A 15,368-nucleotide genomic window follows, 5' to 3' on the forward strand; every position below is an offset into this window, starting at 1 on the left:
GCTATACTGGTACGCCAGCGGTTAGTTATAACGTGCCGTGTGCACATACCCTAAGGCGTTCAGACGAGCATATAGGTAATCTGTGTGCTGTACTTGTGCGCCATGTATCGCAAGGAGAGCGCTGACCCTATATAGCCAGCGTGCTAATGCACGTCCCTCATTGTTAAGAGGCATCGATGATCTCTGTGGAAAAAAAATCGCATCATGCACCATTTACGGCCCAGAATAATATATGCAATGTAAAGGCAGCTTAAGTACCCGTCCAAGACTTCGCGGACCCGACTGGCCTTTTTTTTTTATCCGGAAGTCTGAATCTGACCTAATTTGAACCAACATATGATTGACTGACGTGAATAAAATGACAAAAGTGGTGTGTACATACTGCTCTGTGCGCCTGAAGCTAGCCTCTACACCAGGGGTGAGGAACTTCAGGCCCGGGGGTCGTTACGGGCCTCGATTACCTTTTATCCGGCCCCCGGGGATTGCAGGGCTTGGGCCGGCAGCTGTATTTTGCTGGCCGTCGGCCCATTAATTTCTTCTGGCTCTGTGAGCACGTACACGTAGTGTTCACTACTGAACCCTGAGGCGCGTGCAATGAAAGGTTACGTCCTCACACCAGTGTCAGCGCCAGGACGTACTTTGAGGGCGGAGTTGGCGCACAATTTGTACGACCCCCCGAAGGATGGTATAAATATCCAAAGGGCCCTTGGCAGAAAAAAAAGATTCCCCACCCCTGCTGTAAAGATACAGTACAACTCACAGATGCCGAATTTGCTTTACAGCTGTTTAACACTGCGTGCTCTTCTTTCTTTCAATATCCTACCTACAAAATGCAAAATATCTCTTTTAAGCCTAAAACCAATTAAAAAATATAAACTTCAAGCTATATTTTAAAGTCTCTGCAGATGATGCCAGGAGTTCATATCCGGCTCCTTACTCCTTCTAGTCTGGTTGGCAACAGAGCCGGCTGGTAGTCTGCATTCATATTGATGTTTAGTGTTTTCGCTTCCTCCCTAAGGGTACTCCATGGTGTCGTCATTTTAGCAGCCAAATTTGCAGCAACACATAATGTTGATCTGTCAGTTCCCTCCTAGTGTCTGGCCTGAGCTGCAGGCGTGGAGGATGGAGGCAATGAATAAGCTCTTTCCACAGCCGGCTTGTAGCAGCAGACTTTCTTGTTGACGGAGCGTCTTTCCCTTTTTTTTTTGGACCTTCTGTATATTTATTTTTGTGCTTTTTTTTTTTTTTTTTTTTTTTTTTAACTTCCTTTCCTATAAAAGCATGGTGGCCAGAGGGGACATGACACGATTCTGGAGTCTGGAAAGTCTTCACATGGGTAGGTGTGCTGATGCTGGTGCCTTTTGGGAATTAGTTGATGTAGACGGGAATTATTTGGGATGGGGGTTCTGCTGATCTTCTGCACACGGATTCACTGCAGACAGCCGGTGGTGGCCAGAAACCTGGATTAGGATTTGTGCTTTGCGTTACTGCACGGAACAGCTTGCTTCACAGAAAGGGAAGAGGAGAATCAATTACTACTCGAATTCCAGATTTCATATCCATATTATTCCTGAAAGTCCAGACGTCTGTACACTTTTAACCCTTTCCCCGATGTGTTATTGGGAATCTGAAGAATTGTGTGTGAAGTAACCAGGATATTACAGAGCCCAAGAAACCATATATATTGATTTATACCAAGAGGTAGCAGCAGATACATTTTCCTGCATTTCTCGAACCTTTAAAGAATTGTAAAGTGCTGCAGAATATGTTGGCGCAATATTAAGTAAAATTATTTTTTATTATTATTAAAGAATTGATTAGGAAATCCCTAAAATTAAGAAACTTTTTCCTATCGACACCATAGCTATCCATTAATGATGATATACAAGGTGTTTGGGGATGTCTAATTCATCATACAATGGGCTACTGCAGTCAGTATCGCTGACGGGATGGGTATTCAGCGTGTGAAATTGTCAGCCACTTTGTATGTAATTATTGCACTTAAAGAGGAGCTGTCACGTGTCCTGAATATGTATATATTTTTTTTTACTTGGTCTAAACGCCGCTCTTCTCCCGAATCTGACATTGTTTTTCTTTTGTTCCTGCGCCTCTCCATTCCCGAGATATGGCCTCTTCTTCCCTGTATATAAATTTATTCTTGTTGGCCAAGTGGGTGTGGACTCAAGACTACTCCCACAGCGAAGTTGATGACCATGCCCCTTTGGCTAACAAGACTAGATTTATATACTGGGAAGAGGAGGCCATATCTCTGGAATGGAGAGGCTCAGAAACCAAAGAAAAACAGCCCCAGACTCAGGAGAACAGTGGCATATATACAATAAGTATTTGAACACGTCACCGATTTTCTAAGTAAATATATTTCAATTATATTATATATTTATAATATGGCTAGTGACAGATCCTCTTTAATACAATTATATTAAGTAATGGTCATTTCTGCCATTGATTAAAAAATATATATTTTTTTCTCCCAGATAAACAGCACCATCTGTTCAAATTTGCCGCTAATCCAAGTGTATACTGCAATACCAGACACAACCTATGGATAAGGGTGGTGCTGTTTCTGGAGACAAAAGATATATTTTTTATATTGCTAGAGAACCCCTTAAAATGTTAAATATATACGTAATCCACTACTGATTAAAATTAAAAGAAATTAATAAAATAAATAAAATACAGTATTTTAAGCATTGCAATATTGAGAATGCAAGGATCCACGAGCTTCCTGACAGATGTGCTCCATAGAGAATTAGGAAGCAATTCATAATCCCGGGTCCGGTGCGCCGTGCACGCAGGCTGGGTCTCATATCTCCGGAAATGATCCCCGGTGGCATCTTTTCTGCTGGTAGAAATGAAGTGGAACAAATGTTTTTCACAGCATCTGCTGTACGACTGCACGTGCGAGGCTTTGGTTTCACACCTCTCATGGCTGATATTACAGTTGCAGGTGGCACATTGCACTTAGTCATGCAGGGAGTAGTCTTTGTCAGGGTCAGTTTTGAAGGTTACATAAGAATTTTTGAACTATTACAAAACTACTGAGAATAGTCCTTTTTCAGGCCAAAGATCTATTGCTGCCTGTCCATTAGGTCGGAGCTAATCGAATTGTCACCTCTCACCTCAGTCATGTCATTGACCCATAATGAATGAATGGGCTGTATTCTCCTGAGTTTAGGAGGATCAGGACGCTGTCAAAATGGAATCTTCATAAGTTTCTGGAGGGAAGGCTTTTTTGGATACACACCATTGATCAGCGGTTAGTTGGTGGTCACAGTTTCATCATGCCACTTTTTCGCCTAGTTAAGTTGAGGTGGACAAGACGGCTACATCTAACCCAATATAGGTGAAGCTAAACGCCCTCTTATGAGTCTTATGATCATGATGTTGACTGCTCGGATAATGGCTTTTGGGTTGTCTGGGACATTTTAACACATTGGTGGATACTTTGAAAAAAATTGATGAGCAAGGTTCAATGCCTTCTTCCTTCTCTGATTTTGTTCTTGTACTCCAACGTTTGGATTTAGAAAAGGGTGCATACATCTCCAAGGTGCACCTCCAACAGGAGCGTACAAAGAAATCATGGGGGGTCCATAGAAAAAGTCCAAACTGCCAAAAAAAAAAGATTCAGCGGTCTCACGCCACATAGGCTAAGTCGCATAAAGGCATACTCTCCAAATCCTCCTCAAAAGCTGAAAACTCCTGGAAAGTTTCTGCTCTGAAAACTCAGGAAAAAGACTGTGTGTACACATAGTGGTTTTGAATATTTTTTTTATTATTATTTCAAGAGGTGTCATTTTCATCCTTTTGACTCAACAGTGCTTAGTTTGGAGCGGATTACATTAGGAGCGACAAAGAAGTGACATGAACTTTTTGTTCCTCCAGGCATTTTTCAAAACCTTAAGAGGAAGAAAAACGCTCAAAACACTGAAATATTTGTTCATCAAAGTTGTTTTACAATAGAAATTAATAAGAAGTCTTTCTAGTGTTTTTTTTTAGACTGAGACAAAAAAATCATGTGTCCTGCCTACAGGTTGTGTGTGGTATTACAATTAGACACCATTCACTTCAATAGAGCCTGGCTGCAATAGTGACTGTGTCTGTTTAGCCATTTGTAATCCAGATCCGCATCGTCTTCCAGCAATAAATTGCTCCTCCAGACCAATGTGTTTTTAAGGATACCATGGTTCTACAACATATCTCTTGCTCTGATATGGTTGACAGGGCATGCTGGGAATTGTAGTACCACAGCATCTCAATCGTCGTGCTCTATAAGGCACTACTTTCCTCCCGGTGATAAGACATGTTATCTTCTGGCTCCTGGCTGCCTGAAATCCTCTAGCTTTCTGTAATCGACTGTCCGGTAACAGATTATTTTACTGCCATTTCCAATTTTAATTACTGTGTGTTGCACAAAGTCTGGATTCCTGAATCTTGCGGTTTTATGGGCCCAGTCGGTATGATTTTATCGTGCAATCACTGATATAATAGTAGATTTGGCCTTGTTTGTCAAAATATCACACCCTCTAAGGCACTTCTCATAGTAATCAGGGCTATCAAGGCTTACACTCCTCCTTCCTTGGTGGGGTAGATGTCAATGCCAACTAGTGGATGTCCATACATTGTACATACATTGCAAGCAGTTATATTTCTTCATTGGCTCCAGTTTCTAAATTTATGTTAACATTAAAGAAGACCTGTCACTTGCTCAAAAATATTGAGCTAAATACCTTTAAAAATCCCTGAGCTCCACTGATTCTGCCGCTCTTTTCAGCTTTGTACTAAGTCACTCCATTGCTGAGATATTCACATTTGTTTCTTCTGTAGCACACCATGTGAAATCTCTGTTTGCAGTTCAACTGGGAATTTCTTCGGAGTCTGCGTTGGGGGTGTGCTTTTTTACCCATTCCTTTCAGATGTTGCAAATCACAGCTCAACTGCTATATATGCTGCTGCTGTGATTGATAATGTCTGGGAAGGATGGGTGAAAGCGAACAACCCCAGGGACGAATCTGAAGAATAGTATGTTAGAGTTGGAAGGGACCTCCAGGGTCATAATGTCCAACCTCCTGCTCAATGCAGGATTCACTAAACCATCTCGGACAGATGTCTGCCCATCCTCTGTATGAAGACTTCCATTGAAGGAGAACTCATCACCTCTCGTGGCTGCCTGTTCCACTCATTGATCACCCTCATTGTCAAAAAATTTCTTCTAATATCTAATCTGTATCTTCCCCTTTCTGTTTCATTTCAGGGTGATTATATTTGGCCCACGACGCTAAAACTGCCACTCCCATGTGGTACCCATTATTCTGTATAGAGGACTATGTGGGGCCCATTAATCTATATAGAGGACTATGTGGGGCCCATTATTCTGTATAGAGGACTATGTGAGGCCCATTATACTGTATGGAGGACTATGTGGGGCCCATTATACTGTATGGATGACTATGTGGGGCCCATTATTCTGTATGGAGGACTATGTGGGGCCCATTATTCTGTATGGAGGACTATGTGGGGCCCATTATACTGTATGGATGACTATGTGGGGCCCATTATTCTGTATGGAGGACTATGTGGGGCCCATTATTCTGTATGGAGGACTATGTGGGGCCCATTATTCTGTATGGAGGACTATGTGGGGCCCATTATTCTGTATAGGGGACTATGTGAGGCCCATTATACTGTATAGAGGACTATGTGGGGCCCATTATTCTGTATGGAGGACTATGTGGGGCCCATTATTCTGTATAGAGGACTATGTGAGGCCCATTATACTGTATAGAGGACTACGTGGGGCCCGTTATTCTGTATGGAGGGCTATGTGGGGCCTGTTATTCTGTATGGAGGGCTATGTGGGGCCCGTTATTCTGTAAGGAGGTCTATGTGGGGCCCATTATACTGTATACTGGTTGGCCCGCCACTTTGTCCAGGTTTTTCATTTTGGACCTCTGTGTGTTTGAGTTTCACATCCTTGGGCCTACTTGAATCAGTAGAGGGCAGATTTTCAGTACCTGGCCACGGCCACTATAAAGTTGACAGTAGATAGAAATGTGTATGCAATAATACATTTATATTACGGGGAGTTCTGTAAGTAGGTATTAAAGAGGCTGTACAATCTTTTGGTTAGAAAGAACTCATGGTAATAACCCAATCAGTGTCTTCTCCTGTACCTTCAGCGTTCAATTGTGATTTTTTTTTAGGGAATTACAGGAAGCGTTTTTTTTTCCTGTAGCACCATCATAGGAGAGGAGAAGTACAGTACAGAATAACGCAGGATTGCACCGTACAGGAAAAGAGAATATTATACATATTATGTCTTTAATGACCTCCAATTATTTTGCTATTTAATGAGGTTCCTGAGAAAGTCAAGCTAGACATGTAGCAATGAAGGATCAGTAAAAAATGACCCATTTCTCCCTATTTAATAGTTATTGTAACAGACCTTTTCTTTGTGCGCTCTTGTCTCTCCTTCTGTGTGCACAGATCAACAGATTTCTCTGACATAATGAGATGGCCACATTGCCTTAAATGGGGACATCATGAGGGAATAAGCCCCTAATGTATTACATGGTCAAGTCAGGTTCTGAGGTAACTGACAATATTACTGGGAACTTTCAGAAGTGGTACAAATCTGGCCTTAACTGGTTTTTGAGCGGGAAATGGAGAACAGCTGATTGGTTCTGTAAGGGGGGGAGAGTGGGGGCATATGCCTATATAAGGTGACGGCTCCTGTCAGGAGGGGTCAGTTTTACCTCAAGAGCTGAAGAAGCCTGAAGACGGGATGGAGGAGCTCCTGAGCCGGCTGTTGGAGAAGGCGAGCGCTGGGGGAGGTCGGGACTGGCTTCTGCGGTGCCTGGAGGAAGATTCAGCGGCACAGGAAGAGGCAGTTGAGGGGGCGATTGAGGAGCCCGAAGATGGCGAGATACAGGACAGAGCGCCGGTTCCCCGTCGCAGTGCGAGACCCAGGAAGCTGCGACGCTGGTCCCCATCACCGCCGCCATCAGGAGGCAGGCGGAGCCAAGGCAGGAAGAGGCCGGCGGCATCGCTAAGCGGGGAGCCTGTCAGCAGGCTCTCGTGTGGTCCTACGAGGGGGCGTGGTTCCGTGAGCCAGCCGGCATCCGGGTCCCCGGAGCGCGGGACGGATGAAGACAGCGGTGCAGCGGTAGTGGTCACGACCGCTCCGTGGAGCCGGGGCGCCAGCTTGCAGCCGCAGCAAAAGAGCTGTCAGGCGGCTGCAGCTGTGTCCCAGGCCTGGAGCCCAGCGGTTGTGGCTAGTACCGGGATGGCCCCTTTCACTGAGACCGCTCAGGGGTCTGGTGGGAGAATAGAGAAGACATCAGTAACGCAAGGACAGATGCAGACATCTCCGGCACGATCTTCGGATGGTGAGATACTAATGCATAATGACAGTTTAATTGATAATGTAATTTCTAGCTAAGCCTCTCTTAAAGAGATAATTAATATTGCTGTGCAGGATGCCCTCAGGGGATTTTCTAAGTTTGATATGGGGTCCTCCCTTAAGGTTTCTCAGAGGCCTCATGTACCTGCAGCTTGCTTCAAGGAAGCATTGTCCTGCGAGGTTTCCCCTTTGGGTTTTCACTTGTCCGCGTCGGTGAAAGAAAGGATCTGGGCTGGGGAGTATTTGGATGTTTTTTCCCTGCTTCCCGGTAAAGATGCTTTTCGGACCGATAAATCGGATGAGGAAAAAAAGAAAATTTTTAAATCTTTTCATTCGTGGCTACAGGCCTTCTTAATTTATGCGGCCGTGTTGGGGGAGAAATCCGCGTCTCTTTGCTGTGGACTCCTTCAACATATAGATATTGTATTGGAGGCTTACCGCCATTTTGGCGGTACTGCTTGGCTGCTGTATGATGAAGCCTTTAGGCAAAAATTGTCTGTTCACCCTTCATTAAAATGGGGGGTTAAAGACGTAGGCCTATGGCTACAAATGATGGTCCCACAGAGGCAACCTAATATTCTTAAAAACCCGGTTTCTCAACAGATTCGGAAAGGGTTATGTTTCGCATTTAATGAGTCCTCCTGCAGATGGCTGCACAATTGTCGTTATAAGCATGAGTGTTCCATTTGCGGGGGGGGGCTCACCCAATGAATAAATGCTTCAAGAAATTTATTCAGTCGCCTCAAAGGACTATTGCAAAAGAGCCATTTCTTAATGGCAAAGACACCGGTGAAGGTGGTAGAAATGCTACAGTTTCTAAACAAATATCACGACAGGGAGAAATCCATGCTACTGTTTAAAGGTTTCACAGAGGGTTTTTTTGTACCTAGTTTTGAAGGGTCTGGTTGCAAGGTAATTGAGAATTTACCTTCAGCCAGGCGTTTTCCTGAGGTAGTGAGAGAGAAAATTGTTAAGGAAATTCAGCTCGGTAGGTGTTCTGGTCCATTCATTGATCCCCCTTTTTTGAATTTTAGGATCTCCCCATTAGGGGTTGTTCCAAAAAAAGAGCGGGGTTCCTATCGCCTTATACATCATTTATCTTTCCCTTCCGGCGATTCATTGAACGACCAGGTGGATAAGACTAAAGCATCTGTCCATTATGCTTCATTTGACATGGCCGTAGATTTATTACGGAATGTCGGCGGCAATGCCATGCTAGCTAAGACGGATATTCAAGCGGCTTTTCGCCTGCTTCCTGTTCATCCGTCTGGTTATTGTTCATTGGGTTTTGTTTTTGAGGGATTTTATTTTTTTGACCGATGTCTCCCAATGGGTTTTTCGTTATCCTGTTTTTATTTTGAAATGTTTTCTTCCTTTTTGCAATGGTGTCTTCAATCTATTTTTCCACAAGGACATGTGTTACATTATTTAGATGATTTTTTATTCTTAGGCCCCTCTGGTTCTGACATTTGTTCTCAATTGTTGACACGTTTTTTGTCCATTATGGCTATTTTTGGGGTCCCCATTGCAGCAGAAAAGACGGTTTTTCCTTGTACGAAACTGGAATTTTTAGGGATAGAGTTAGATTCCAATGAAATGGTATGTAGGCTGCCATTGGATAAAGTGATTAAGCTGAAATCACTAGTCTACCTTTTTCTGCGACGGGACACTGCTTCTTTGAGGGATTTTCAATCTTTATTAGGAGCATTAAATTTTGCTTTGCGCATAATACCTGTTGGGAGAATTTTTTTGAGGCGTTTGTACGATGCTATCAAAGGCCACACCTCCCCGACGTCCTTGATTATTATTTCTCCTGATCTGAAGGAGGATTTATGGGTGTGGGCCCGGTTTTTGGACGAGCATAATGGTGTGTCTTGCTGGCAGTCAGAATTTCAATCAGCGGATAAACTGCAATTGTTTTGTGCAGCTAGTCTTTCCGGTTTTGGGGGATTTTTCCGCGGTGCATGGATTTCAGAGCTTTGGCCGGGTTTTTTCTGCGGCAAGGATTTTACTATATCATTTTTTGAAGTCTTTGCAGTTTTTGCTATTTTTTCCATTTGGAGTTCTCGTCTCGATAATTGTAGAATTTTGTTGCGCTCCAGATCTCCGGGTCTTTGTTTTTCACTTAACACTATGTCTTCTAGAAACGGGTTGATCTCTAAAATTTTGAGGCATTTGATGTTATTATTACTTCAGCGCAACATTTGGCTTAAAGCCTGCGTTTCTACAGAATATAGTAATGTAATGGCGGATCTTCTGTCTCAGCAGCGGGTGGAAGAATTCCTTGCGCGGTATCCAGAGGCAGAAGCGGACAGAACGAGGCTTCCCACGTCCCTGTGGGATCTGGTTTAATTCATGTTCCGAAATACATTATTCATTCCTTAGCTCCGCGCACATGGGCTGGTTATACATGCGCGTGGGAGCGATGGCGGGGATTTTGTCAAGTTAATGGCTTTGATCCTCATGCATGTTTTGCTACTTCGGCCTTGTCATTTTTAGACATGTTAGTGAATGAAGGGTTGTCTCACTCAGCTTTGGCAAAAAGTATAGCAGGGATATCATTTTTCTTAAAGTTATATGGGTCAGCTCCCTTGTCGTCATTATTTGTAGTAAAGCAATTTTTAAAGGGTTTTAAGCGTAATTCTTTTTCTGCAGATACCAGACGACCAGTTACGATTGAACTTTTGTCCAAATTGTGTTCAGTGGTTTCTGAGGTTTGTTTCAACCTTTTTGAAGCAACTCTTTTTAGGGCCATTTTTATTACTTTATTTTTTTCAGCAATGAGGACGGGTGAGTTATTGTCAGATAATGGGCTTCGGCCTACGGGGCTTCTGTTTTCTGACGTTTCAGTACTACAGCACAGTATGGTCCTTTTCTTGAGGAGGTCTAAGACAGATCAGTTGGGCAGGGGCACTAAAATCATAGTAAGGGCAATCAGCGATTCTCCCTTATGCCCGGTGTCTAACATGAGACGATGGCTGTCAATTCGCCCCCTTGGTTTTTCCCTTCTATTCATTCATAAAAATGGTAGCCCAGTAACTAAATTCCAATTTTCTTTCATATTGAGGAAATGCTTGGGCGATCTGAAACTGTGGAATTTACATATTACAGGTCATTCGTTTAGGATAGGGGCAGCAACTATGGCTGCCCAAGCTGGCCTAGATGAGAATTTGATTAAGCAATTAGGGAGGTGGAAGTCAAATCTATACCAGTTGTATGTTCGCCCTGACTTGTTATTTACATGTTGATTCTTTTTATTTTGTAGGGCCCAGATGTATATGGATTATTGGGCACTCTTATGTTTATTGGGCGCAGAGAAGGGCGAGTAAAAGAAATTATTCTGAAAATTTATCGTTCAGTTCATCCGAATTTCAAATCTTCTGGCATGGTATTCGTGGTATGCGTTGGTCACCGTTGAAGAAAGTGTTATTAGATTTATCTTTGCGTTATCCTATACCTGATTTTTTAATTTTACATTTATTGGGTAATGATATTGGCAAGTTTCGGTCTTCTGATCTGCTCTGGCAAGTCAAACAGGATCTTCTTTGGATTACCATTTTTTTTTCCTGCTGCTACGATTGCCTTTTCGGAGATAATATCCCGCCTTCGTTGGAAATCGGCTGGGGTATTTTTTCTTGAAAAGATCAAGCGTAAAGTGAATAGAGATCTTTCCAAATTTTTGCCAAGCCTCAACGGTTTTTGCTATAGGCACAGAGAGTTGGAGGGATATGTAGTGGGGATGTATAGTAGAGATTCCGTTCATCTTTCTGATGTCGGTTATGACATTTTGAATTTAGACTTTCAGACTATGATTGAGCATTGGTCGGGTGGCTTTGTGGGGGGGGGGCTCTGCTTTTTAAGCAGAGTCCTGGTGGATGGGTCACCCAGATACTTGGGTGGATCCGTATGGAGATAATTATTAATGAGTTATTTATTAAATTATTTATTTATGTCTGGAGCAGTTTTAATATTTAATGTATTTGATTATTCATGGATTTACTATATTGATTATTTTATTAAACTTGACAAAGGTACCCGACCAATAAATAAGTTTTACTCCATATATAATAGTAGTGTGGTTCTTTTATTAATTTAAGTATGTTTATCATTTTGTGGGCTTTATGACTTCATGAGATGGCCACATTGCCTTAAATGGGGACATCATGAGGGAATAAGCCCCTAATGTATTACATGGTCAAGTCAGGTTATGAGGTAACTGACAATATTACTGGGAACTTTCAGAAGTGGTACAAATCTGGCCTTAACTGGTTTTTGAGCGGGAAATGGAGAACAGCTGATTGGTTCTGTAAGGGGGGGGGAGAGTGGGGGCATATGCCTATATAAGGTGACGGCTCCTGTCAGGAGGGGTCAGTTTTACCTCAAGAGCTGAAGAAGCCCCGCCCTCCCGCCCCGGTTATTTTGCTTTTGGTATATATATGCCGAGGTTTGGGTGCTTTGTCAGAGGATGGGTCACCCAGATACTTGGGTGGATCCGTATGGAGATAATTATTAATGAGTTATTTATTAAATTATTTATTTATGTCTGGAGCAGTTTTAATATTTAATGTATTTGATTATTCATGGATTTACTATATTGATTATTTTATTAAACTTGACAAAGGTACCCGACCAATAAATAAGTTTTACTCCATATATAATAGTAGTGTGGTTCTTTTATTAATTTAAGTATGTTTATCATTTTGTGGGCTTTATGACTTCATGGGTACATATTAGCCTAGTGCAGGCTTTGATCATCATATTCTTGTTTCCTCACCGACACAGGGAAAAAGGCGTCCTCCGGTATCTTATGGTAGTAATGAAAGGCTCCTGTCAAGCAGATGCTGTAGATATTTGCATCATGCACTAATGTATGAACGCTGACATGACTAAAGTACAGTCACATCTTCTAAATCGCCATATTCCATGGACAGCAATTGTTTTATATCTTGTGATGTAGATAGAATTGTTTAAACTCCGGAAGACTCTTTTTTTCTTTTCGGTCTGAACTGGAGATTAGTTCATAGATGTGTGAGGACAGAAGTAACATCTGGACATACATTTTAGATATCTGTTGGCTAAACACATGACTAGCCCAGGGGGATGGGGATGACTCGGTACCCGGGCCTTTAGCCTGGCCTTTAGGGATGTCGCGGTGGTCGGCTCCCGGGCCCGTACCCTGGGCCGCTCCTTTAAAAGGGTCGGTGATTTGTTAAGTTTATAAAAGAGTTCGTGACGCCACCTGTGGCTTCTGGTGATGATCACCAGCGCTGCGCAGTCCACTGAGGCTGGTGATAAGGCAGCTGGATGATATGGCTCCCCACAGGTGAAGCTAGGCCTCAGGGCAGTGTATGAACGGGGAAAGCAGGACGAAGAGACCCCGCCGTGTCAGAGCAAGAACAGGGACAGACACGATAGTCACTTCAGTACCCTTTACTGATGGAAATTCAGGCACTCCCTGGAGCACTGTAGGGTGAAGGGTGTATGTCCGGATCCTCCCCAATGAGCGGGTTTAGGGCCCCCTGTTTCTTGCCTCTGCGTAGTAAGTTTCTGACCTGCCTGGAGCTAGGCCTAACTTTGTCTCTGTCCTGCGCTGGCTGACCTTGTGGTAGGGCCTTTTCTTGGAGTGCACGCTCCCGACTTACGGGGCCTATGTGTCTCCTGGCTCTGGTAAGTATCAGCGCTTTAGCGATCCTGGGACTTGTAGTTCTCCAGGGATTCCGGTTTTATCTTACTGGGTCATAGAGATCCCGGTAAGCTTCGGACCCGGTGTCCGGTAACTGCTTCTTCGGGGTGAGCTAGTTAAGCTCCTCTGCCCCCCTATGAACTAACTCTCTCTACTCGCCTTCGGCCTACTCGGGCCCTCAATAGGCTACTCAAACTAACGGCAGCTTGCCGCGCTTCACCGATCTTATGGCGCCGGCACACCTAAAGCTCACTTCTCTGAGCTACGACTGAGTCTAGAACGTGCTCCACTGCAGACTAACCTCTCTCAGGCTTTTGCACTGCAGGAACTCTTTCAACAGACTGACTGAGCTCGACTCTGCATTCAGGTTTGTACTTGCTGAACTCTCCAGAGGAACTGCTTTCTGTCAACTCCAGTCTAGACTAACTGCTGCCTGGCTCCACCTTCCCTTTTATCTATACCTAACGGGCTCCCTCTGGTGGTCTGAGGTGGAAGGTGGAGATGTGTGAATGGTTATGGGGGCCTCTTGTGGAGGAATCCTTCAATACACCCTTCTAGGATTTGTGATACCAAGCACTGCTAGGCTTCACACACATGTTCTGTTGACATCTTTTCTCTCTACACATGCGTGCACAGTTTAGCAGAGTGTGCATGTGTTTTTAATGGAGAAAGGGGAATAAAGGCTCGTACAAATGTTAGACTAACGTCTGACAATCCAATGTGTATGGGGGTCTCCTGACTCCTCTCTAACAGTCGATCCTTTAGTGTTCCCCACTGTTGATCTTTGTGTGTTCCAGGAGAAAAGCCACCGCCAGAGGATTCTGTCATCTACCCTTTCACAGAGAACATAGGAGGGTTCGGCCGAGTGTTCCTGTGTATGGAAGAGTTGGGGAGAAGGCTTTCGGCTGAACGATCCATTCTGTATGACCTCTCTGGCAGTGGCTTACCTTCCCCTCAAAACAAAAAGATCATCTGTCTAGGGGCCCTCATACACATAAGTAGTAGACTGGTCATCAATCATCATTCATCATCATCATCATCCAACTTTGCTCTCAAACTTTGCTTAAAGGGAATATGTCACTAGGTTTTTGCCACCTAATCTAACAGTAGCATAGACCCTGATTCCAGCTATGTATCACTTACTGGGCTACTTGCTGTAGCTTTAATAAAATCACTTCTTTATCAGCAAGTTGTTATCACTAGAGGATTAGATTACATGGCAGCAGTAATCACAACCCCACCACTGATTGTCAGCTTTCTGCCTATGCACAGTGTACACAAAGCTGCCAATCAGTGTTGTGGGCGGGGTTATACAGAGCTCAGCATTCCGAGAACTGCTAGATCTGCAGCAGAGAAAATCAATTTGATCAAAATTGCCACAACCAATAAAGTAAGTGATACATCACTGGAATCAGAGTTTCTGCCCCTACATCATGCTGCTATTGAGATGGCGGAGCTAAAAGCTGCTGACAGATTTCCTTAAGACCCCTGTCCACTTAAGTAATCTTAAATATGTTCATGTTTTAGTGTCTGAGTTGTGGCTGCAACACCAAAATTAGATCCCCAGAGAACTTTATACTAATGACCCTCTTAGACGGTGGATTTCGGCCTGTCCTTGAACACAATTGACTATATACAAGTCAATTGGTGCTCCTTTACTGGCCTGTTTACTCAGACTGATAGGATCAGAAATGCCTTTCTTACCATCATTCTGCCCCTATACAGCATCATGTTATCAACTGCCGTTAATGCTGATTTTCATGTCAACATAAAAGATCTAATCACCCACAAAGAAAGGGTTTTTTGCTCCATTGTTGGGTGATCACCAGCATATTCACAACTGCCGATAATCGGGAATGAGCTTCCTATGAACACTCGCTCGCCAATTATCAGTTTGTCTAAATGGACCTCGAGGAGCTTCTCTTTTCTGATTAATGTGTATGGAAGGGCTTCTTGAACCCAGGGTCAATTGTAAACCAGGCTTTGTAGGTTTGATATTTATTTAGGCCACCCCCTCCCTCCTCCATGATCATTAAGATGCATGTTTTGCTGAGCGAGTGTGCATTAATGTGATTTAGAATACTAAATAGTGGTAATTGAATCTCCAGTTTAGGATTTTCTTTCCTCTATGAAAATTAAAAAAAATCAGATTGGACAAAATGTAAACTTGATATATGATATAGCCATCCTATATATATATTGTCCAAAAAAGATTAGCCATGAATGGTCAACTCCATGCGGGAGTCTATTTTGTTAAATTGCTTG

The 15,368-nt window shown here is 43.3% G+C and overlaps 1 protein-coding gene across 4 annotated transcripts in view; it reads left to right on the plus strand.

Annotated features, from left to right (window-relative positions):
• Positions 1-15,368, plus strand: part of SPATA13 (spermatogenesis associated 13) — a 98,220-nt gene that overhangs the window by 47,160 nt on the left and 35,692 nt on the right. The window contains exon 1 of one of the 4 annotated variants that reach the window (XM_073662447.1): positions 1,243-1,336. The exons of the other annotated variants lie outside the window; for them this stretch is intronic. Within the exon in view, the coding sequence (XP_073518548.1) occupies positions 1,282-1,336 (55 nt within the window). The 5' untranslated portion in view covers positions 1,243-1,281. Of the gene's footprint in view, positions 1-1,242; positions 1,337-15,368 lie in introns of those variants that run through there. 4 annotated transcript variants of the gene reach the window in all.

This window comes from Phyllobates terribilis, unplaced genomic scaffold (genome assembly GCF_046119375.1).
Source record: "Phyllobates terribilis strain yellow unplaced genomic scaffold, ASM4611937v1 Scaffold_2__4_contigs__length_985480577, whole genome shotgun sequence".
Lineage (NCBI taxonomy): Eukaryota > Metazoa > Chordata > Amphibia > Anura > Dendrobatidae > Phyllobates > Phyllobates terribilis.